We start from the raw sequence: 23,295 nt of genomic DNA on the forward strand, positions 1-23,295 counted from the left end.
CATGTCACACTTTAAGAACAAGATTGCATTTGAGAAAAATGCTATGCCACCGCATGGTTCAAATTTCATAGCTGTACACCAAAGGACAAGAAAGAAAGTCCACATCATCAAAATCTAGGTCAAAGTTCAATTTTACAACTAAAACTGTGCACATGGTCAAAATGTAATTGCTGTACATCAAAGGACAAGAAAGTAGGTCACTGTCCCCTTGGGCAAGGCATAATTTTGACCCAAGGGTTTAATAACAATCTTGATACAGGTCCACCAAACAACATTTCAAGTCAAATATCTAAGCTATAGCTTTCTCCCATTCAGAAAACATTTGTTTTATTTTCTGTTTTTACTACGTGTACATAATGAGAATCACTGCCCCCAGGCAGGGCCAATTTTTGACATTTGAACAACGTTGGTAGAGGACCTATGGATGATATTATATATCAAACATCAAAGCTCTATGCCTTGAACCTTCAGACAAAAAATTTCTTTTTTCACTATATGTACATAATGAAAATCAATGACCCCCGGGGCGGAACCAATTTTAACCCCAGGGCTATAATTTGAACAATCTTGCTAGAGGTTCACTACACAATGTTTCATGCAAAATATCTTAACTTTATCCTTTGTAAATTTAGAGAAGATGATTTTTTAAGTTTTAACTATATACATATAGGATAAACCTATGGCTCCCAGGGGCGGGGCTTATTTTGACACAAGAGGAAAATTTGAACAACTTTGGTAGAGTACCTTTAGATGATATTATATAACAAATATTAAAGTTCTAAGCCTTGTACCTTCAGACAATAAGATTTTTTATATTTTTTACTTTATATGTATATATTGAAATCAATGAACCCCAGGGCGGGGACAATTTTGACCCCAGGGCTATAATTTGAACAATCTTGCTAGAGTTTTACAACACAAAGTTTCATGCAAAATATCTAACCTTTCGCATTTGTCAATTGCTAGAAGAATTTTTTAAAAGTTTTTACTATATACATATAAGGAAAACCAATGACCCCTGGGGCGGGCCGATTTTGACCCTAGGGCTATAATTTGAACAATCTGGGTAGAGGTCTACCAGACAATGCCTTATGCAAAATATCTAAGCTCTAAGCCTTTTGGGTCTTTACAAGAAGGTGTTTTAAGTTTTTACTATATGTACATAGTGAAAATCAATGACCCCCGGGGCGGGGCCAATTTTGACCCCAAGGCTTTAATTTGAACAATCTTGTTAGAGGTCTACCAGACAATGCCTTATGCAAAATATCTAAGCTCTAGGCCTTTTGGGTCTTTACAGGAAGATTTTTTAAATTCATCCTTATAATTCCTTTTGGTTGCCATGGCAACCAGATTTCTGCATGGAATGAAATTCTTTGAACAACTTTGGAAGCCCTTCACCCAAGGAACAATCCTGCCAAGTTTGGTTGAAATTGGACTAGCGGTTTTTCACAAGAAGATTTTTTAAGTTCACTATATAATCTATATAACACACACACACACACACACACACACACACGCACACACGCACACACACACACACACACATACATACACACAGGTGAATCGCTATATGCCACCGCATCGCAGATGCTGCGGTGGCATAAAAATGAATTATATTAGTCCTGATGATTTGTGAAACAAGACAGTAATGCAGAATAAATAATAAATATTGAGCATGTAATGGGAATAACTTCTTTGGATACCTATATGCTTCAATATCTATTGCATGATTTTGTGTTCCATTAAATGTTTTACTCCAATTATAGAAATAGCACTTACCTGGCTTCAGTATTTCTCTGAAATGGCAGAAATAGTTAAAGGAAGTAGATTAAACATCAACAAGATATGAAAAACGCAATCAGCAGAAACATCAAACACAATTTATACAAGTGTGTCTTTTAATTCATTTATGTGTTCTTTTGCCTAATTCAATAGCAATATATTATTATAAAAATACACCATTATAGAAGATGAACACTGATGTAAAGTGCAATATCTAATGTGTTGTTTAAGTATATTCCAACAAATCCGTGTCTATTACTCAACATAATTACCTGCACATTGGTCTTTCGTTTTCTTTGATGCATTCAAAGCCTTTAGAGCAAGGTCCAACCAATTTCAAATACATTTCACAAGGGTCCGTAAAATTCCCAGGTGATTCTGTGAAAACGTTAATAACAATTTTGTATTTTCATAGTCGTTTAAGGTTCCATAGTTATTTGGAGGTGCTAGAGGTTTTGCTTTTTTAGAGTGATTCTTTAAACATTTACATGCATATAACTTGTTTTATATTATTACCATGATTTTTCTGGAAAAAGGTTTTTGCATTTTTTCAGGGGTGTCAATTCGTTGCAATTTCACATTAATTAAAAAAAATATATAAAAAAGCGTAATGCTAAAAAGCTTACATAAACAGTCTACTGTATATATTTTTATCAACACCAGCTTGCATAAAATCTAGAGTAAACACATCAAATCGAATTATACACGTTAAGTAAAGCCTGCAAGTGCTATAATTAATTAGTGTATATAATGAGTGAAAGGCTATAAAACCAAAATTAAATAAATAAATAAATAAACAATAGTTTTACCTGCCCTGGCTTGCACAGGGTTCCCATCGAATTCAAGCGTTGCCCCTGCTTCCAAATCAATTGCTGAACGAACTAGGTTATTTCGTATTTCAGGGTCCATCGTGTCATAAATAATTGAGTAATTAACAATCAGGCTGCCTAGTCTAAAAAAATAAAGTTTGATGTTATACAAAGTACAAGTCAGTACTTAAAAAGCAAACAACAACATGAAACGAATAACGTTATATATGTTTATAACGTTGATGATTGGACTATAGTATTACAAATAATGTCATAGTTGTAAAAAGTAAGAACAAACAATAAATGGACTAAAATAGGTGTTAAAGTAAAAAAATATTCAAAATACCAATGCCTCAAATTTTCTTACGACATTTTGTTGTGCTTCGAAGTTTTATCTGACTGTACAAAATTTAATTACGAAATTGATAAAATAATTTTCTTAATTATCAGTTACCAGAAAAAATATGGTATTTATTTCAAACCAAATAAATATTCTAGCTTATGTATAATAAATACCTGTATAATTAAATACATAATGTATAATTATGCAAGTTTTGAGAGTGAAAGTCAATACTGGAGGGATACGTTTAAATTAAAAATTAAATTACAGAGACAAAAATCGGCACCATAAGTATTGGCAAAACGTGGGAATAAAAACAATCCAACTTTTAAATATACACAGTATAATGACGTTTTAGAGTGTTAATAATTCAAAATTTAATAATTATGATACATGTTTATTACTTAACAATAACATATAAGAACTTTTACCTTATGTCTAATATCACTATTTCAATTCCATCAGGCGCATATCTTCTGTGAAAAGGCAGCAACTGTGGGAAAAAAACACATTCATTTGCATAATTTATGACGTCGGTATATTGCAGCAGGGAACTGAGAGCAAAGAACTTAAAAGTAAATCACACAGACCTTAACTCACGAATGAACAAAGATTAAAATTAAAATGTTTTAAGTAAAAAAAAAATTAATTAATAAACAAGACAAGAATTTAGGCATGCTTGTTTAACGCTTCAGTACCCTGGGATGCTAAAAAGCTTACATTTCACATTCTATAACTTATGATTTTATCACAAGAGTACCAGTGCGTAATATTTTACATAAATATTGTTTAAATTGTTTTGGTTTTAAGTAACACCGGCACTGCCAATGCCTTATGGCAACTTCATAACTAAGTGGAGGAATACCTCATGTACCCCTCTGTACATTATTTCAGTCATAAAGGGGCAACAGGATAGAACCACCTTCTGTAAAATAGCTGGATAGCTTTTTCACATAAAAGAATCAAAAGAGACCTGCGGGATACAACACCACAGCGGTGAAGGGTTTGTAGTTCGAAGCCAGCGACTTTAATTACTTGGCTATTCAGGTTCCTTCCATTGCAATATTCAAATTTTTGAACAAATGACTTACATCGCAAATCAGTTTGTTCTAACGGCAATAATTACCTACTTACATAAACCGTTTTTCTTTTCTATCTAGTACATGGGTTTGTTCGATTTAGTTCACACATTGTTACATTCAAAGCAAACGCTATTCCAGCAACATATATTGAAAAGCATGTAGCATAATACGAGGTTTCTTTCTGTTTTTCTAATACATAACCAAATAGCTTTTATATATCTTATTAATGTTTTCCCTGTCCTTTATTAATAAAACAATGTATTACTAACTGCATATGTAACTTTTATCTTCAAGGCTTCATAAGTAGTTGATGTGTTAAGATTAGTGCCTTCTGACAGATCAACGTCTAGTCGGGTCACTAGATTTATAACGCCAAAGTTTTCTGAAAATACAAACAAATGCCTCATAATTGTATACTTTGTTTGTTTGTTTCATTTTACGCCTTTTTCCAACAGTATTTCAGTCAAATAGGCGGGTAGTTTCCTAACCATCGTTCCTGGAGAGTTACACCAGTACTAGACTACATTCCTCCGCGCTAAACTACCAAAACATCTCCTTGGGATCGAACCCACGCCAGAGAGGTTACTGGATTAGAAGTCATCGACTCTAACCCCTCGACCACGGAGGTAATTCATAATTGTATACTTTGTTTTATCTATCGTTATAGTTATATGAAAAGAACTTGAAGTACAGTTTCTTAATTTAGACACCATCAGATCAGTATAATAATTGGAAATATATTTTGTATTTAACTAGTCTACATAGTTAAGAAAGTTCAAAATAAACAGTAAGATTTCTGATGCATTTGAAGTTTATTCTTGCATATCAAACAGGATTATCTACGGTTTACATTGGTGCTTGAAAACCCCGTCATACACGCCCCTACTCCCGTGTAAGATTTATTTGTTATATGCAAGAAAAAGAATCAGAACCAGGCTTTCGTAACAGAAGTGAGTATCTAGCTATCGGGTAACTCAGTGGAGCCTCGTTACCGCCGTTAACAGTTTCCCTAAAACTAGATGACACTAGATGTGTACTTTCGCCTTTCGCTCCGCGAGGCGCCAGACGAAATCACATAAACACGAAAATACGACAAAGTAATAACTATGTCGTAATTTTGTGTTTTCGCCTCCAGGTCTGCAAAATATCCACACAACATAAATCAGCCACCAAATGTTAGCTGTAATAACAAAGCGAAATAAAATATGACTTACCTGGTAAATTATGTTTTGCTTAACAAGTTTTGTTTCGTTTTGTCTCTCAGATAAACCAAAGTAAACGTTTTTATTCATTTTAATAGTTGCTTTAAATGTTTCTTAATCTAAATTGACATAATCAATGATTTGCATCTGACTAAATCTATAACAAAAAGGAGGGCATTTTGATATAGTTCCAGCTTCAATACCACAAAATTACTAAAAGGTATACGTTATCGTAAAATTCTAAATGATTTACCTGGAATATCTAGAGGTGCTGGTTCATCTGAAAATAACGATTTGAAATATAATTTCGATTCATGAGTTTGACATTCGCGTTCATACCTAACATAAACGAATAAATATCAAGTAGTGTTGTGTCAATGAATATTAAAATATTACCAATATTAATTTTTACTTAATATAAACTGTTGAATAAAGTCAAGAAAATGAAAAGTTATATGGTAATTTGTGCATTGAAACACATTGTAACAAGAAGTAAAGCTTTAATTGTCAAGAAAATATCTAATTTATTCAACAAACCTATTACGCATTTTTCGCCGTTGCGTAAGAATCCCCTTAAACAGTCACACACGTACGATCCTATCAAGTTGTTACATCCAGTGTTTTCATCATCATTACACTTTGTCACGTTTCCACATTCATTAACATCATCATTACAGGTATCACCTTGCCAACTACTTTTACAAAAGCATTTTCCTGTTGTAGTATTACATGACTGTTCTGCATCGACTACATTTGTGGCGTTACACTCACAGGAATGGGTACAATTAATTCCATATTGATTATCCGAACATTCTGTACGAATAATAGTAAATATCATTAAATCTTATGTCTTAGTGTTAATAATTAATATAAATATAATATTAATATGAATTAGAGTCAGTTTTTGACAATTATATAATTATAACGGTTGCTTATTCCATTTTTCTAATGAGAGTGCAGTTTTTGAACAATCTTTTAAACACGATCTGAGTAAAATTCCGTCTGCTTTGTGAACACAGCCTGGTAGCATGTAGCAACGTTGCTGAATCCGTCCTGATATCATGTAGCAAAGTTACACGTACATTTTTTGCCATTGGTTGAGTACCATGTTAAGATTAGTGTCTATTTAGATGGACAATATTTAGGTCTTGGCAGGACTTTTGTCAAAAATCTGAACACATATTTGCATAAAAAAGAAGATATTGTAATTTTTATCTGTACGTCAACTCACTTGTGAATACGGAAGTACTATTAAGTGCAACAATTGAATACAGGCGATAAATACTTAATTAATTATTTGTTAAATTTTCTCATTTCAAAACAAATCATCTTCATAAAATGTCGCAAAACTTAGTAATTAGAGAGGAAATTTACTTTAGTTTAATGAATATAGTAAACGGATTACCGGTACAATTATTCCAGGAACCTCTATATCCAGCAAAACATTTGCATACATAATCACCATCGTTATTAACACATTCTTGCTTGCAATTTGCTGTGCCATCGTTACACTCATCTTTATCTGTAAACAATGCTTGTACATCAAACATTGGACTAATACATGTTTATCCTAATAGCCTTAAACATTTATTGTATACATTACAAGTAAACGTATTGTGCGGATAAAGTAAGTAAGCATTTTACATTACACGATATTTGAAGTAAACTTTAGAAAATTGATGTCATTTAAGAGTGATATGCTGAAATACGCTGCACTGTATTGAAATCAGATGGGCAGTAAATAGACCGAATGATAGAAGCCTCGGGCATCTGAAGTCACACATTTTTTTTTCAGTTTCTAACATTCTTAGGTTAAGAAGGGTAAGAATACAGGTACTGTAAAACTTTTTTTGTTTGCTATACGATCTGAAAAGAAGGACGAATTTGTACATTTTGCGCACCCTTTCAGCCTTCTCTTTGTAAACATGTATAATTTTGCAATAAGCAAGAAGTACTTATAAGATGGAATATAAAGTATTTTGTTACCAATACAGTTGTTGTTTTGTGGAAAATATCCTCTTTTGCATTCACATTTATATGATCCGTTAGTGTTGCGACATTCTGAGTTGGCTTTTACAGAACAAACATCCTCTGATTGCAAACATTCATTGATATCTTGATCACATGTTTCACCCGTCCAGCCCTAGGATAATAAATATCTCATGTTGTTATTAAAATAAAACAAAAACCTTCTCTTTTTCTGATAGCAACTTGACTCCCCCCCCACCTTCAGAATAAATCTACAGCGTCTCGACAGAGCTTTGCGTTGTAAGAGGTTATTGGTATTTGATTTTTCAACAGTGTCCTTTTCATATGTCACGTGACTGGCTGTTATCATTATGTTTACAAGTGTATTTTAGCTTCTGAATTTGACATGAAGTCTTCGTTTATCATTTTGTTTCGTTTTCATATTGCATCTTAAAATTGTTGTTTCTTAATTTTGCAAATGGAGTTTAAAGAACTTCTGCAACACGAATGACCTTAAAAAGTTAAAGATAAATTTGGATTTTGAGTTTATGTTAAATAAAATATGAAGTAAAAAAGCTGTGTTTTCAATAATAAAAATACAGCTGTTTTATCGTATTAAATATTGTTGTTTGATTGTTTTTTCTTAAACAGTATATTTGGTAAGCTTTTACAAATAAGAAAAGTTTAACATTTTCATCAAGCTTTGAGAATTTCAATTGATTTTATATTTTTTTCTTTTAGGCACCTACATGATTTTTATATCACATAGCTAAAATAGCTTTTAAAACAGACAATATCGGAATTCCTAAAGCACGCACCAAAAACGGTAAAATTGAAAATATTGCAGGCGCTGTTTGATTGTAACAATAAATTAATATGGATTTAGTAATTTCACATTTCACAACTTGCAAGTGTTGTTTCTATTTCGTTGGCACTACATTATGCTCGTTATGTATCCGATTTATGCATTTTATATTGTTATTTTAGTCTTTTCGTTTTGTTTATCATCAATTGGGCACGAAATAATATAGTTTATGTTCAAAATTAATGATAGAGAACAAATGGCAGATATGGCAACTGAGGCCAATGCCCAATGTTCATACAGCAGTGCATGCCTTTCTTATTCTTAATATAAAACTTTATTACGCATTGTTTTTAAATTGGAACCTGAACAAAATGTTTACCTTATTGCACATACATGTTCCGTCCGTGTTATTACAAATGTCGGTGTTATCAGTTATACACTTACATTCAGACTCACAGTTTAGTCCAAAATGTTGTCTGTCACAACCTGTTATAATGGACAATAATACAATACAATACAGTAGTGTTGGGTATCGGACTCAAAAATCACTATCGATAATGGGATCACCACAATCGATTGTCTTCCGATAGTATAATCGAGTTTGTTTGGCCCTTTTTCCTGTAAGGTACCAATCCTTGTATGTATTTTTTTATACAGTAGTGACCATATTTTGAGAATAAATAAGCCCTTGTCTCCTTGATTAAAGTAAGATTTACTCTTTGAATTCAAAACAAACAACACAAATACCTAATACTACTTTGTGAGAGGCAAAGATGAATTTGTTTTGGTGTTCAGGAAACAAAGTCGAAACAAAGTCGTTCAAATTGCCCACTTATTCACTAGCCATGTTTTTTCTGTATATCTTTTTTGATAAGGCAAACAAAAAAGACTTAAAGGATCCTCTGGAATTAAAGAGATTTTGTCAGAAAACTTCTATTTGACCGTGTGTAAAAAAGTTACGCCCTAGGCAATTCAGTGGTGGTACATGACGATGTAGAACATTAAAATAATTGATTGTTAAAAATGACTATCGATTGTTGCCGATTTTGGGGTCGTCCGATTAGTTATCGATTTTCAGAGACAATCGGGACAACACTACAATACAGTACAATAAAGCAAGGAAATAATGTGTAGGAACAGAAAAAATATGCAGAAGTACGAATAATTTAGAAACATGTATTGCTTTTTTTCTTTGTTTTGTACTATAGTAATGGCGTTGCACTGTTTGTTTTATGTTATGATAAAACATATCTTATCTGTTGCTCTTTTGGCACTGAATAATGGTTATAGCAATGCCTTTTTGGTTTTGTGTAATTATAAAAGCATTGCCGTTTTTGTTATGTGTTGTTATTAAGCTTTTTTCTTGTTGTTTTAATTCACGTTCGTTAAAGACATTTCATTTTGACAAGTTATGGTTAAAAATGTGGTAATGTGGTTGAATTCCTGTCTAATGTCATGTAAAGGTGTTGCTCCTTTTGTTTTGTATCATGACAGGTGCAGTGCCAATTATTGTTCTTTTTGTTTTGTTTCAAGTGTTAAGCATTCTCCGTATTTGTTTGAACCATGGTTAAGGTGTTGCTCATTTCACTAGTTCTATAGTAAATAGTATTTTGTTACCTGTTGGCACAGGTAGTGAAGCTTTTGAAAGGGTGTAGGAAAATATCGCTCTAGCCGATTCATAACATTTTAAATTGTATGCAAATATTAACATGTTGCAAAATATACAAACGAATCTGTTTTCCATCTACTCTATAGGCAAATAAAAAATAATTCTTATCAAATACATCATAATTACAAACCTTCACATCTTTCATCGCCAGTCATTATATTTCCTATATCACATTCACAAATGTACGATCCGTTGGTATTCACGCATTTTGATTTTTCAGGACATTCAAATAATGTCTCATTAGTGCATTCGTTGACATCAATTGAGCACGTATCACCTTGCCAACCCGTGAGGCAATCACAATCACCATTTACTGGGTCACATGATTTCGTGTTTTCAAAAAGGCAATTACATGTTGAGTTACACTCTGGTCCAAATTTTGTCTTTTCACAAACTATAACAGAATAATTATTCCCTATTATATTTAAAATAATAAAACTACAATTAGTTCTTATATATTTCTTCAAAGCAAATAAATTATAAATATTATTTTACCGCATTAGGAGGGGTAAGAGGCAAAGGAAATTAATGCATTATAAACAGCTGTCAAAATACCAATCAATACACTAGGTAAAAAGCTGGAAAAGTTGACCAATTACAAAAAATGTGGAAAGAAGATGATATTATGCAAACAAAATACACGTATGTTTTCCTTTTATCAAACTTTTAAAACTCGGAATTATAACAGCGTTTACTGAGAGGATTGTGAAAAAGAGAGACCTTATAAGGCTTATGCATAGCACAAAGAATAAAGAAGAGAATAAAATAGCTAAAATTAAATTACCATACGAGGAGATCGCTAAGCTCATCTCCAAAACATTGAAAAACAACATAAAAAGTGAAAAGCGAAAGTGCAGAAGGTAGATTTGACTGAGCCAGTTTGTCACAAAGTACAGTGTCATAATGAAAATGGTGATTACCTTGACACGTAGTTCCGTCCTGTAATAGGAATGATCCTGGTTCACAGATGCATCGAAATCCTCCTTCTTCTTCCTGGCATTCTTTATCAAAACACGGCGATAGACTCCGAGAGCACTCCTTAATATCTGTATTACATAATAGTTGATTAATTAAGGTAATAATGATAATAATAATAATTGTATTACTACATAGTTTTGTTTGCTTAATTATTTGAAACATGAGTTGATAAATCGTAGGTTTCATATCTAGTATTTTCTGGATTTCATGATTTTATAAATACATATATTTTCATTTCATTAAAGCCTTACACATTGTAACTGCGACTAGTAAAATAAAGAGAAATAAAGAATCTCCAAAGAAAGTCCAAAACGACAAAATTATAAATATTACAGGATTAAGCCTGTTCATTGACTGTAAGTCAAGTGATATGATGGTAATTCTACTTTATACATATGCCGCTGTACAATACATATAAATTCGCATGATTTGCTTCGGAATTGACAATTACCGACAAAAGGTCACTGAATATTCAAATGTCTCAGGTCTTAATTATCAAACAATATGTGTGACATAATCTTTATATAAACTTGTACATAACGAGAGCTTTTTCTCTCATAAAGTATCCAATCTTTTTTTCTATTCCGTTTTGCAGCTGAAAAATGTTGCCCAGTTCTGTGTCCTTCAGTCTTATGTATTTTTCTATCCTTCATGATAATTGATTAAAGCACAGTGATAACCACTTGAGCCGGTGCTAAGGTCCTGAGGAATAATGCAATTTTCAGTTACCCCATTGAAAGACTCAATAAAAGTACGTCTGCAATTGTCACGTAATTTTGTTGTTTTTATTGCTTCTAAGGCATTAACCATTTTCTAGAGTTTTATAAACCTACATCGTGGCAAATTTGCTTGGAAATCGAGCGTTATAAATGACCCATGTAACAATGAAATAACAAAGTGTGATAATTCCAAACTTAGGCAAGGCAGACTAACTGTTCTTTGCACTGCACTTCCACTCAATGATATCTACCGACCGACTTGCGCGCGTCACGTCGTCTCAATATGGTGATCATTTCTGTGAAATAGTTGTAAAATCCGACTTCAAATAACGAAGTTATGGGCCGGACACGAATTCGGGACGTCAGAACGACTGACGGACGGACAGACAAACCGGCGACTATAAGCACCCCGAATTTTTTCGGGAGCATAAAAACCAATACAGTACAAGAAAATAATAGACAAGCCCGCATCGATGATTCTGCAACGAGCGAAAACACGCCATTGATTCCATAAAATATGAAATCCGCAGGTTTCAGTACATTGGCACATTTTCAGAAATCTCACACTATTGGAAGACACATTTGAAGTTATAGCTAATATATAATAAGGTTTACCTTCACAAACACCTTCGTCATTTAACACAAAGCCTTTAGAACAATAGCAATCTGCATTTGTATCAGTTATTTTACATTGGGCGTTCCTTGCACTGCATTTTTCAACTTCAGTCATATTGCATAGATTATTCGCTGTAATAAGATCCAATACATAATAAATATATTTTCAATTTTTTGAATTGTTGTTGAAATAAATAGGCAGATTCAATATCAAAATCATTTAGATATGAATATATTGTTTTAAAAAGATCTCACAATCACAAGAAACCTGTATGTACCTATATTATTACAACATACTACTTTTCTTTTGAATTAAATTAGATAATTAGAAAGTGTTTCTTTATATTCAAAATGAAAACTAAATCTTAGATATCTTTTTAAAACTTACGAGTGCAAGATTGCCTGTTAGTTAGATCTAATTTAAATCCTTCTTCACACGAACATCTATAACTGCCCACTGTATTCTCGCAAATTTGGTGACATTTAGCTGTTACTAAGCATTCATCTATATCTAAAAACACAAGGAATAGTTTATTTGTTTGCAATAACGGTAACAACATTATATCAATCAAGATATACATTTAATATTCAATTATTGAAAGCATAATCATATATAAGAGGGTTGAGCATCTTATGCCAAAGAATGATCTAAAAGTTTGTTCAACTTAGGTGATAGGTGATGCCTCAAAGGTACCAATTTATTTCAAAACATAAATCATAAAATTAAGATCTTCTTTGCTTGTGAGTTGGAACATCGGGCTTAGTACTTATTTCGCTTTACGTGTGATTAAAACATATTACAATGTATCTACATCATTGTAAATTTCATTAGTCATGACAATGAAATAAAAAATATGTAGTTAACAAAATTCACATGCTAAAATACAAAACGTTACAACTAAATAAAACAATTCAAGTATGCCTCGACTATCTTTCTGACATATCATCAATCAAAGGCTTATATCATTAAACATTTTAACATGATGTTAGGATTATCATTATGTGAAACACTCTTAATCTTACCGGAACATTGACCGTTAATGAATGCAAATCCTTGCTGACAGCTACACGCATAAGATCCGACATTATTAATGCAGGTTTGGTCACATGTATTGAGCCTTACGTCGGAACATTCGTCGATATCTGTCATTTAAAACATCACAGTAGAAATTAAAGATAGCAAGTTTTGTAAAATACTGGCATTGTTTAATTAAATTTATTATAGACGATATAAAAAGTATGTAACTAACAATTTCTATTCAGACTTATAACATAAAAATTAATAAGAACACGTTCCTCCCCATTCCCCAAAGCATCATCACCATTTTATGTGTACACCTATTAGATATAGAATCTCGTAGTTACAAGTCGTATTTGATTTTATTATATCATTTACCACTAATTTACATAAATTCTGTTTGATCTGAACTTTATATAATTGTTTATTCATTTTTGTATCAGTCTATACTCGTGTAAAATTAGTTTACTTTTATACATGGAATATAACAAACCTTTGCATTCACCACTTTCATTTGTATATCCTAATTTACATATACATTTATAACTACCAGGGGTGTTTATACATTGTTTGTTGTCACCGCTGCATAATGTGCTCGAACATTCATTTATGTCTCTATCACAATCCTTTCCAAACCATCCGCTCTCACAAATACAACCTTAAAGGTAGAAGAGATATAAAATGAAAGTGTATGGCACATAATCTTAAGATTAAAAAGCAATTTCAAATAGATTGACTGTAAGACCGAAGTTAATATAATACGAAACGGACAAAAACATATATCCAGCTCGTGTCTTCGTGCCTTATCCCCCTGTCATTGAAGTCAAAACATAAAATTTTATTCCATTCCTGGTGTATGGGGATATCAGTTGGAAGGTAAGTTCATCTTAAACAAAATAAGTGAACGAGTTGGCAAATATATTTTACTTATATATAGCGTTGATTGTTTTGCTCCTTGTAGAAGATTGGTAAGCTATTTACCTGTTTTTCGATCACAATCTCCATTGATACAGTTACAGCTTTCCGAACAATCATTCCCATAGTGATATTCGTCACATTCTATAATAAAAGTTTAAAAAACTTTTATATGATATATAATATTATTTATATTTATAAATGTAATTTTAACATTAAAATATCTTAAATAGATTTTATGCAATTTTGCGATTTGCTTGTTATAGGTGAACATTGTTTAGAAGTTATTATTTCAAAAATATAGAAAGGGTGTGATTTCTCAAAACATATCAAGACAATAACTTTTATTCACTTATTTTGTGATAATTACTTTTTATTTAATAAGAAACTTTGGCTTAAGTTAAAGCTATAAAATAAAGTATAAACCTCATCTTCTAACCTGAGCATGTTCTGCCGTCATTTTCTAGCTTTGAGCCTATTGGACATTTACACTCGTAAGAGCCATCGGTATTTATACATTCGGCACCGTCAGTACAGTCATTTGTGTCTGCTGAGGAACATTCATCAATATCTGCACGGAGGCATAAAATATCACCGACGTTCAACATATTCAAAGAAGTACAGAACGTTGTTTTTGTCTAATGCTTACGTCATTAAATTTTGCAAATGACTTTTAGCAGCAAAGTAAAAGAGGTTTTGTCATCAGAATGAATGTGTGTATGCCGCCTTTCCTTGTTGATCTTGTTTATCATATTTTGTTGGGGAGGAGGGGTGCTTTAGAGCCAAATTATTTAGGTCAAATTTCATCGTAGAATCAAGTGTCCAATTTTCATGTCATGCTATATCACATAACACTGATTCTATAACGTGTTAATGGTGAACATTCAATGTATCTCATTATGGAGTTATACGTTATAAAAAACCACATTACTAAAAAAAAAGTTAACAAAGAATTTAAAAGTATATATCCTTCAAATTAATTATCTTAATTGTAAAAAATGTGAAATTGTAAACCTAGACATGTTTGATGATCGGCTCCAATTTCGAATCCGTTTCTGCACTCGCATTTGGCGGATATTTCGGTTTTAACACAGAAGTGCGAGCAATTCAGGTTAAGCTCTTCTTTGCATGGGTTGTCAACTACAATATATATATCATTTTAGAAAATGAGCCTTTTACAGATTATAGCACGCTTAATATCAGATATTCCTCTAAAGTATTGACTAAAATACTGTTAAAAAATTCGGTGACGTACTTGACAATGATGTTATATGATATAAACATCACTGACTAAAAAAGCCTTAAACAACATGACTATAAAAAAAATAAAATTAATGTTCAACTCATCAGACTTGGATTTTGATATTACCTTTCATTTTCAAATGTCGTTTTGACAGTTGATTTTGCTTTTTATCAAGGCTAAAGATATACATGTATTATAGTGTTCATTGTCCTTGAATTGTTTAAGTTCAATTTAAAGAACCAACGCACAAAAGAAATAATAGAGGTCTGACCTTCTTTGCACGTCTTTCTGTCATCGTTGAGGTGATAACCAAAATGACAAAAACAATTATAAAGGCCCTTAAAGTTGAGGCATCTTTGCTCACAGTCGTCAAGGTCGAGTGCGCACTCATCTATATCTAAAACATATTTTATATCATGTACACTGTTAAAGAATGCTTCCACATATCTAAATTACGCGCAATAATCTACAAACTTTAAATAAGAGTTTAAGAAAATTAAGGTAAAACTCTTATTCTATTATTTCAAAATTTGAAATATGAGACTAGAATTTAAACTTAAACATAACGGAAATTGATATACTAATACTTTAATACTTTGGTGAATTTGATAATTTGATGGCTTTATTATAATGTAGTGATTTTCGAATTCGTTTAGTTGTTGAATAGTTTTGCTCAGATACATATCTTCAAAAATATTTGATTCACATATAAGTTTATTAGTTTTGTTTCTCATGCTTAAATCATACATTTTCTTTTACCGATCGAGGCTATCATATTTTTTTTCTTTATTTCACCGATCTAAAAAAATATATACATATAGTTTACACTTGCCTTTACAGCGTGTGTTTTCGTAAATTGTCAATCCCTCGGAACAACCACATGAATATCCTCCAATTGTGTTGATACAAAAACCTTCACAATCATTTAAAATCGGACTCGAACATTCATCAATATCTACAAATCAATATAATATAGCAAGTTTATATTTACATTTAAAACAATTTCTTAAAGTAAAATTACACAGCTTTTGCATCATGATTTTTATGTGTTCAATGCCTTAATAGTAGTTAATAGTTTTGAATTTTCCGATGCGTTATTTTGGTGCAATGCCATAAAAATTTGGATAAGTTCTCTGGCATCAAACGGAAATTCAAAACACATAAATGAATAAAATATAAATACGAGAAGATATCGATGGTTATGAATGCAGACAAATGCATGCAGTCGCATCTTCTTGGCACGTTCCGTCAAACTTCGGATAAGGACCTCGAGCACAATAGCAAGAATATATACATGTAGTATCTCGGTCTAACCCACACTAAGAAACTAAACATGTAAACAAATAGTAATTTAAAACTGGGAGTTGTTGACTGTGTTTATTCATATATATTGAGTAAAAGCCTTCCTAAATTTAGTAAAATTACAAACATAAAAGTAAACAATACATTATTTATATACTTATAATGATTGTTGTAGTACAAAATTACAAAATGCCTATCTGTTCACATTAATTCGGTTCTGTTTAAAATTTTATATGATCTGACACCCCTCCTTTCACCAAAAGCAGACAGAATAAATGCTTCCATACCAAACAACCGCGGATTTAGTAGTTTAACAATGATTTCTGACATGCATTACCAGCAAAAAAAAATGGTACTGTAATATGATTTTAATGAAGAAAAACAACTACCCTTTTCGAAGGATAGTCCAGTCGTTAAATGGTCATACGATAACAAAATCAGTTTACCTTGACATTGGCCGTCATTTTCTGAATATCCGTCTTTACATCTGCAGCTGTAAGACCCAGGTTCATTTATACATTCTTTTTTAACGTCTTGACAAGGGTCAACAAGTATATCACATTCATTTATATCGGCATCGCACTTGTCGCCATGCCAACCATCTTTACATATGCACCCACGCACAGGGTTACAGTCTGTAGCTCCTCTTCCTGAACATTTACATTCATTTAAACAGCCATCGCCCCAATAGGGAAATTCACACTCTGTTAAAATACAAATATATCGATAAAATAAATTCATTAAATCCTAATTAATACATTTCTAACAGAAGGAATAGATATAAAACACCTATATTGATTTTGATAGCAAATATTAATTTCCAGAAGTAAGTTATTCTCTCTCTCTCTCTCAATCATTCTATTAATATCTTAAATATTTAAACATGGCAAAATATAATAAGAGTATATACAAATCCCTAAAGAAAGTCCAAAACGACAAAATTTAAAATGTTGCAGGTTCGGTTTGATTGAGCCTATTTATGGACTGTACTGTCAAATGAATAAAGTTTACTTTTCTGTTAACATAAAAGTGATAAGATATGACAAACAAGATCAACAAGGAAAGGCATTAAATGATAGATGAATACCTTTTTAATCATGTCAAACAGTAAAAGTAATATTAACCTTTACAACTCAAATCTTCTTGACGTTTAAAACCGGAATAGCACAAACATTGAAATTCTCCAAAAGTATTGTTGCATCTTTGAGGACATATATTACGTTCACATTCATCAATATCTAAGTGAAAACAAACATTATACATTCATCACATTTTCAATAAATACTGACTGAGTGTATCTTAAATATTTATTTTTGCCTCTTTTAACTCTTTGCTAAATTGTAAAGCTACCGTGCCCAAAACTAGGGCAACGGTTCAATTATAGAATGAGTTTTTCGACTTCTTTGTATATATTTGTGTTATAAAATAAAAAATACGTTATAATACAACATACTTATTTCAACATATTAAAATGTTTACCTATACATGCAGTGCCATTAGTAGAAAGTTCAAACCCATTTTCGCAAAAACATGTCTCATTTAAAGAGATTTCATCTACAGTACAACCAGCGGTGTGACTACAGTCGATGATTTTTGTTTCTGTACATGTTGTCGCTTTGACATCTATTTTGATAGCAAAATGTACATTAGATTGAGCTAATATTGTTGAATTATCTTTACGTTCTTTTGACTTTATTTAACAAAATAATTTGGTAGAGCAACAAAATAAATGATGCAATATTTCAAGAAAAAATACTTTATTAAATTGGTATTGAAGTTTAAGATATCATTTTGATTTTGAGAAAATATACTCTTAAAGCAATGAATGGCAAAGAAACACACCTTTATCACAGTTCCATGTGACATTGTTAAAGATAAAACCTGTAAAACAGCTGCATTTGAAACCACCGTTCACATTTTCACAAAGCTGACTACAGTTATTAATCGATTCGTCGCATTCGTTGATATCTAAAATTAAAGGGATAACTAATAAGTGTACATTGAAGTGTTACGCCCGTCCATTTTTTATGTGTTCATAACAAGGAATTGATCATGCATATGTATTAACTATAGTATAATAGGTAAATTCTATGACATCCTTCTAAACATAGCTCCCAACCGTATTATTTTATACTGCTTAAAACAAAGTTCATTCTTAATGTCGCATTTAAGTCTCAATAAAATACATATGAAAACAACATATGTTTCGAATAATTTTTTCAAGCTTTCTATTTATAAAATTACTACCATTGCAAAGACTATTATTTGTTGAACTTGTTCTATATCCAATGTTACACAGACATTCATATGATCCGTCCACATTCAAACACGTGTGTTCACAAAGATTGGACTTGGCAGCACATTCATCGATATCTACAAACAGATAACAATAGAAAAATAGCAGATTGTTTCTTATTTCATTTATACTATTTATTTTTTATTGACTCACTGCAATTTGAGAAAAAGAAAATAGTACACGAGTATTTTGTTTACTATGGATGGTCTTCATTTGGAAATAGTAATTGCATTAATTTAACTTTAACTTTCGTAATAGCGTAATAACTTTGTCTTTAGTATTGCTGAATAAACGACATAAAAATAGGTATTTTCAAGCAGAGTTAATTTCCTAACCAAGGCATTTATCGCCATCCTCTATGAATCCGTCAGGACAGGCACTACAGTTGTAACTTTTACCAAGTTTCTTCTGTTCTAATGCCGTCAACTTTGTACAGTTTCTATCAACGGAGCATGGATTTGAAGCACAACCATCAAATTCTTGCTCGCAATCATCACCTTGAATAATAGATTATCCCGAAAAAATCTAGATACAATGTAGACGATTTATTCACCGTGTCGTTATTAAATAAATACTAATATATTCACTGGTTATTTGTTGTTATTATATGTTAATGACATGGAACAATGCTGCATTCTGAAGATTGTAAAGTAACTACAATTAGATTAAATTAAAATAGTTGTTACTAGATTCGAAAAATTCGGATTAAGTAAATGTTCCTGAACTATACATATTTTTGCAAAACTTTAGACTTGATCGTCACATATTTAATTTGATTAGTGTAAGTGATATACGAGTACAAAGATTAAAAGCTAGTGATCACTGGTTCATAAAAATCATGTCAACTATCCTTGAATAAAGAGACCCATAGTTTAATAATGTGATAATCTCCCTTATTTACATTAATTTCATTCATTAATTTGTTTAGTTGGTCTTTCGGGATCATTGATTCCTGCACGTTAGTGTTGAAAATTGTATACTATTTAAGCCGGTGCTTACTAGGGGTCACAGTTACATTATCACTCATGAACAGACTCGATCAAACCGAGTCTGCAATTTTCATATATTATTGTTTATTATTTTTCAATGTTTACGTGAGATCACCCCTTTTCCAGAATTATGCATACACAGGAAACTAAATTTTCAACATACATCTAACATATAAAAGAAATGTGTACCTTCATATTGTGGTTCACAGACACATTCTAAATATTTGAAATACTCGGCCTCTCGTTGATCAGATCTTGTCTTATTTGTGCAATTGCCATGTTCATTACAACCCGAGCAGAACCTGACATTAACTGTGAAGGGGATAGCTTTTCTTCCATCTTTTATAACGGTGATACTATAATAAATATCATAGTTATTTTATACGGAAAATAATGTATTGCTTTCGTACTACTGACCTGACTATATCTAACACGGCCAAATAATTTAAAGGATGAAGAAGATAGTGCAATAAAAGTTTTACATTCAACGCATATTAAATTGATATCAAGGATCAAACAATTAATTAATGCTGCTGCACTGTAACACCGCACTTTGGGGTCCAACGCAATTTATATAACTTGTGTTGACAATTTATCAATATAAAATTATAATGGTCTTCTAAGTATAAAATATTAACCTAATTTTTACGGGTTCAAAAGACGTCTGCATGAACATAAGATTTCTTGATGTTTGGTTAAATATAGCATTTGCAGTGTTGTCTGTAAAGTTGAATATGAGATCATTGTCGGTGTCACCTAGCACCTCAATACTACAGCTGATTTGTTTCGAGCGATCCAAAATATATAGAACATCACAACCTTTAAGTGAAGGTGTAACCTTTCCTGAAAAATAAAAGTTTTATACAGTGATATATACTGAGATTTTATCAAGTTAAATAAAATCAGGCTATTAAGATAATACAAATATTACTGTACATGATATTACAACGAACTATTTATTTTCTTTTGTCTGCCAGTTAAAAGCAACCAAGCATGAAATGGAAACTTCACTGCAACCTTGTTTTTGTATTCATAAACAGAATTTTCTTACATAAATACATGTACTCATATCTAACGTTTCTAATAATAATGATAGATCTTAAACAACACGTTAATTGACAAAGAAACAAAAGCATTTTGTTTTAAGGATGAAATAATATCAGTGTGTCATATCGACCTTAAAAATTGATGCAAGGTATCAATATTATTCAAACTCAACCAAAGGGGTAAAATCATGTAAACATTTTCTTTTTAATGAAATCAATAGATGCAAAACTGATTTTTTCCCAGATAATTAATACCATTTTACAATATTTATATTTTCAATAAAGTAAATTGTAGATGATCATTTCAAAGGTAACTAATATATTTTTACAGTATTTTCAATTAGTTGAATTCTTAGACATCATTTCCTTATTAAATGATACCAGTTAACAATATTTTCTAAACGGTAGATTCGATATTATTTCTTATGTAACTTATATCATTTTACAATATTATCAATACACAGAATTATAAATCATTCTCTAGGTTACTGATATAATTTAACAAAATTTTCAATACGATGAATTCTAAATCATTTCCTATTTTACTGATGTCGTCTTACAAGTTTTCAAATACGGTAGATTCTTAATCCATGTAATTTTTACATACCATTTTACAGTATTTTGCAATAAAACGGATTCTAAGTAAGTTCCTATGAAACTGATATCATTTTACAATAATATCAATTTCTTGAAATAGTTGTCAAAGTTCATTACTTATTTCCATGTCTGTTTCATCCGCTTTATTCTTCCTTTTCTTTGTGTCGTTTGCAACATTTTCATTGTCAGTAAATGCAAAGTCAAAAACACACTGAATATTTTGTAATCCGTCGCATAATTTCACAGCTTCTTTTATTTTAGCCGGTTCCACAGTATCAAGAAATCTTGGTATGTAACTTTTATTACTATAGTCAGATGAGGTATTGTTGTCAAAGTATTTAAAAACACTTGTATTATTGCCACTTACTAACCCTATAAAAGTAAAACATAAAAAAGAAAACAAAACAATATATACAAACAACAAAATAGTAGAAAATATATCAAAATAGTAAAAAATATGCATTCATTACTAAGCTATATCTATTTTAATTTCTTAGTTTATTATCACAATTAAAACAATTGCAAATCAAAAATAATGTTAAACTTACACAGCAGTCCAAATTGATGAATTTCACTGTCGTTCAAATTTGAACCGAGATTAGTTCCATTTGGAGCGATAAAATCATTGTCAGCCAAGCCATCGAAATTCCCCAAGAGTCCTTCTGTCATATTTCTGTAGACTTTTGGAACGATTGCATTCATTGAAAGCATCTTTACTCCAACTGTTATATTTAATGCTATTGCTGGAAATATTCAGAAAAAGATTATTATAAGATGGTTAAAAGTAACCGTGTAAAACAATTGCTTTATTATTGTGCTATGTATAAGAGAAGCTCAAATAGTTTAGTATATGTATATAAGTATACGTTAACTTTCTAATTCTATTTTTTATCATTATTATGATGATGATCATCATCATCATTATTATTATTATTATTACATGTTTATACTTCTATGACTTATATTGGCATTTTGATATTATTGATGTAGCTTCGTAAACTGCATAGTTTATTACACTACTTATTATGTATACTTATAAACATGTTATATCCACAAGGATTACATGGCGGTGGACATGCGTTTGTTTTTTGCCAATAAAATTTTACTTAAAACACTTTTATTTTTATTTACCAAAATCTTCATTTCTTATTTCTTTTTTTCCTGGTCATTGCCAATATAACTGAACCAGATGTTATGTATGCAACATATTACATGTATATAGTTTGTATCTGACCAGTTGGTATTTCCAATATTATCATTGTTCTATTTTTAGAACATAAACTACATGTATGTACTAGAACGTTCTTAACTGTTATAGAAAACTCATGCATTATATTTAGATAGAAATTTCTGGAATGATCTTTATTGGTGAAGTTGCTAGATTATGATTACTGTAGTAAATGGAAGACTATTCTAGAAACTTCTTAGTTAATATTTATAAGGAGACATTTTTCATTACTTTTATCTTTAAGTCATCAGTTACCTTTTTAGTCATCAGTGATCTTTTAAGTCATCAATATATTTGGAGTATTATTCAACTTGGAAATTAAGTGATTTATTGGAGCTTGGATTATTAATTATTCTTGTGGATTTTATTGTGGGAATTTTTTCTAAAGTGTTCTTGGATTTAACTTGGATTTAACTGTGCTATTAAAAAAGGATCATTCCAGGATCAGACTAGACATTTGTAATTTTTATTTGGACTTCAGGTATTTGTAAAGATAATTTGTTATTTTATTTTTACTTTAATAATTTTTCTGTAATAAATTTGTTATTGTTACAAGTTTGTTGCTGGCTTTTCTTTCTCGTTACGCCTGGCTCGTAACACAGACTTTTGACGGAACAACTAAATAATTGTGATTTAGTATTTTATAAAAGGCAAAATACCACTTTATTTGCATGGCAAAAAGTATTGATTCA

General features: G+C 31.2%; 1 protein-coding gene across 1 annotated transcript in view; it reads right to left on the bottom strand.

Annotated features, from left to right (window-relative positions):
• Window positions 1-78: 78 nt before the first annotated feature.
• LOC132742118 (uncharacterized) overlaps window positions 79-23,295 on the bottom strand; it is a 72,369-nt gene continuing 49,152 nt past the window's right edge. The window contains exons 49-79 of the mRNA XM_060730440.1: window positions 21,924-22,118; window positions 21,493-21,747; window positions 20,371-20,575; window positions 19,922-20,088; window positions 19,079-19,240; window positions 18,695-18,820; window positions 18,290-18,415; window positions 17,927-18,070; window positions 17,572-17,685; window positions 16,894-17,151; window positions 15,978-16,100; window positions 15,417-15,542; window positions 14,917-15,042; window positions 14,342-14,473; window positions 13,969-14,046; window positions 13,481-13,645; window positions 12,993-13,112; window positions 12,358-12,480; window positions 11,970-12,101; window positions 10,578-10,703; window positions 9,788-10,051; window positions 8,368-8,474; window positions 7,202-7,358; window positions 6,621-6,737; window positions 5,753-6,028; window positions 5,469-5,495; window positions 4,283-4,395; window positions 3,363-3,424; window positions 2,592-2,734; window positions 2,055-2,160; window positions 79-1,796 (exon numbers count right to left, since the gene is read on the bottom strand). Of these exons, the coding sequence (XP_060586423.1) occupies window positions 1,436-1,796; window positions 2,055-2,160; window positions 2,592-2,734; window positions 3,363-3,424; window positions 4,283-4,395; window positions 5,469-5,495; window positions 5,753-6,028; window positions 6,621-6,737; window positions 7,202-7,358; window positions 8,368-8,474; window positions 9,788-10,051; window positions 10,578-10,703; window positions 11,970-12,101; window positions 12,358-12,480; window positions 12,993-13,112; window positions 13,481-13,645; window positions 13,969-14,046; window positions 14,342-14,473; window positions 14,917-15,042; window positions 15,417-15,542; window positions 15,978-16,100; window positions 16,894-17,151; window positions 17,572-17,685; window positions 17,927-18,070; window positions 18,290-18,415; window positions 18,695-18,820; window positions 19,079-19,240; window positions 19,922-20,088; window positions 20,371-20,575; window positions 21,493-21,747; window positions 21,924-22,118 (4,736 nt within the window). The 3' untranslated portion in view covers window positions 79-1,435. The remainder of the gene's footprint in view (window positions 1,797-2,054; window positions 2,161-2,591; window positions 2,735-3,362; window positions 3,425-4,282; window positions 4,396-5,468; window positions 5,496-5,752; window positions 6,029-6,620; window positions 6,738-7,201; window positions 7,359-8,367; window positions 8,475-9,787; window positions 10,052-10,577; window positions 10,704-11,969; window positions 12,102-12,357; window positions 12,481-12,992; window positions 13,113-13,480; window positions 13,646-13,968; window positions 14,047-14,341; window positions 14,474-14,916; window positions 15,043-15,416; window positions 15,543-15,977; window positions 16,101-16,893; window positions 17,152-17,571; window positions 17,686-17,926; window positions 18,071-18,289; window positions 18,416-18,694; window positions 18,821-19,078; window positions 19,241-19,921; window positions 20,089-20,370; window positions 20,576-21,492; window positions 21,748-21,923; window positions 22,119-23,295) is intronic.

This window comes from Ruditapes philippinarum, unplaced genomic scaffold (genome assembly GCF_026571515.1).
Source record: "Ruditapes philippinarum isolate M1 unplaced genomic scaffold, ASM2657151v2 ctg6661_1_1_1_1, whole genome shotgun sequence".
In the NCBI taxonomy this organism is placed as follows: Eukaryota; Metazoa; Mollusca; class Bivalvia; order Venerida; family Veneridae; genus Ruditapes; species Ruditapes philippinarum.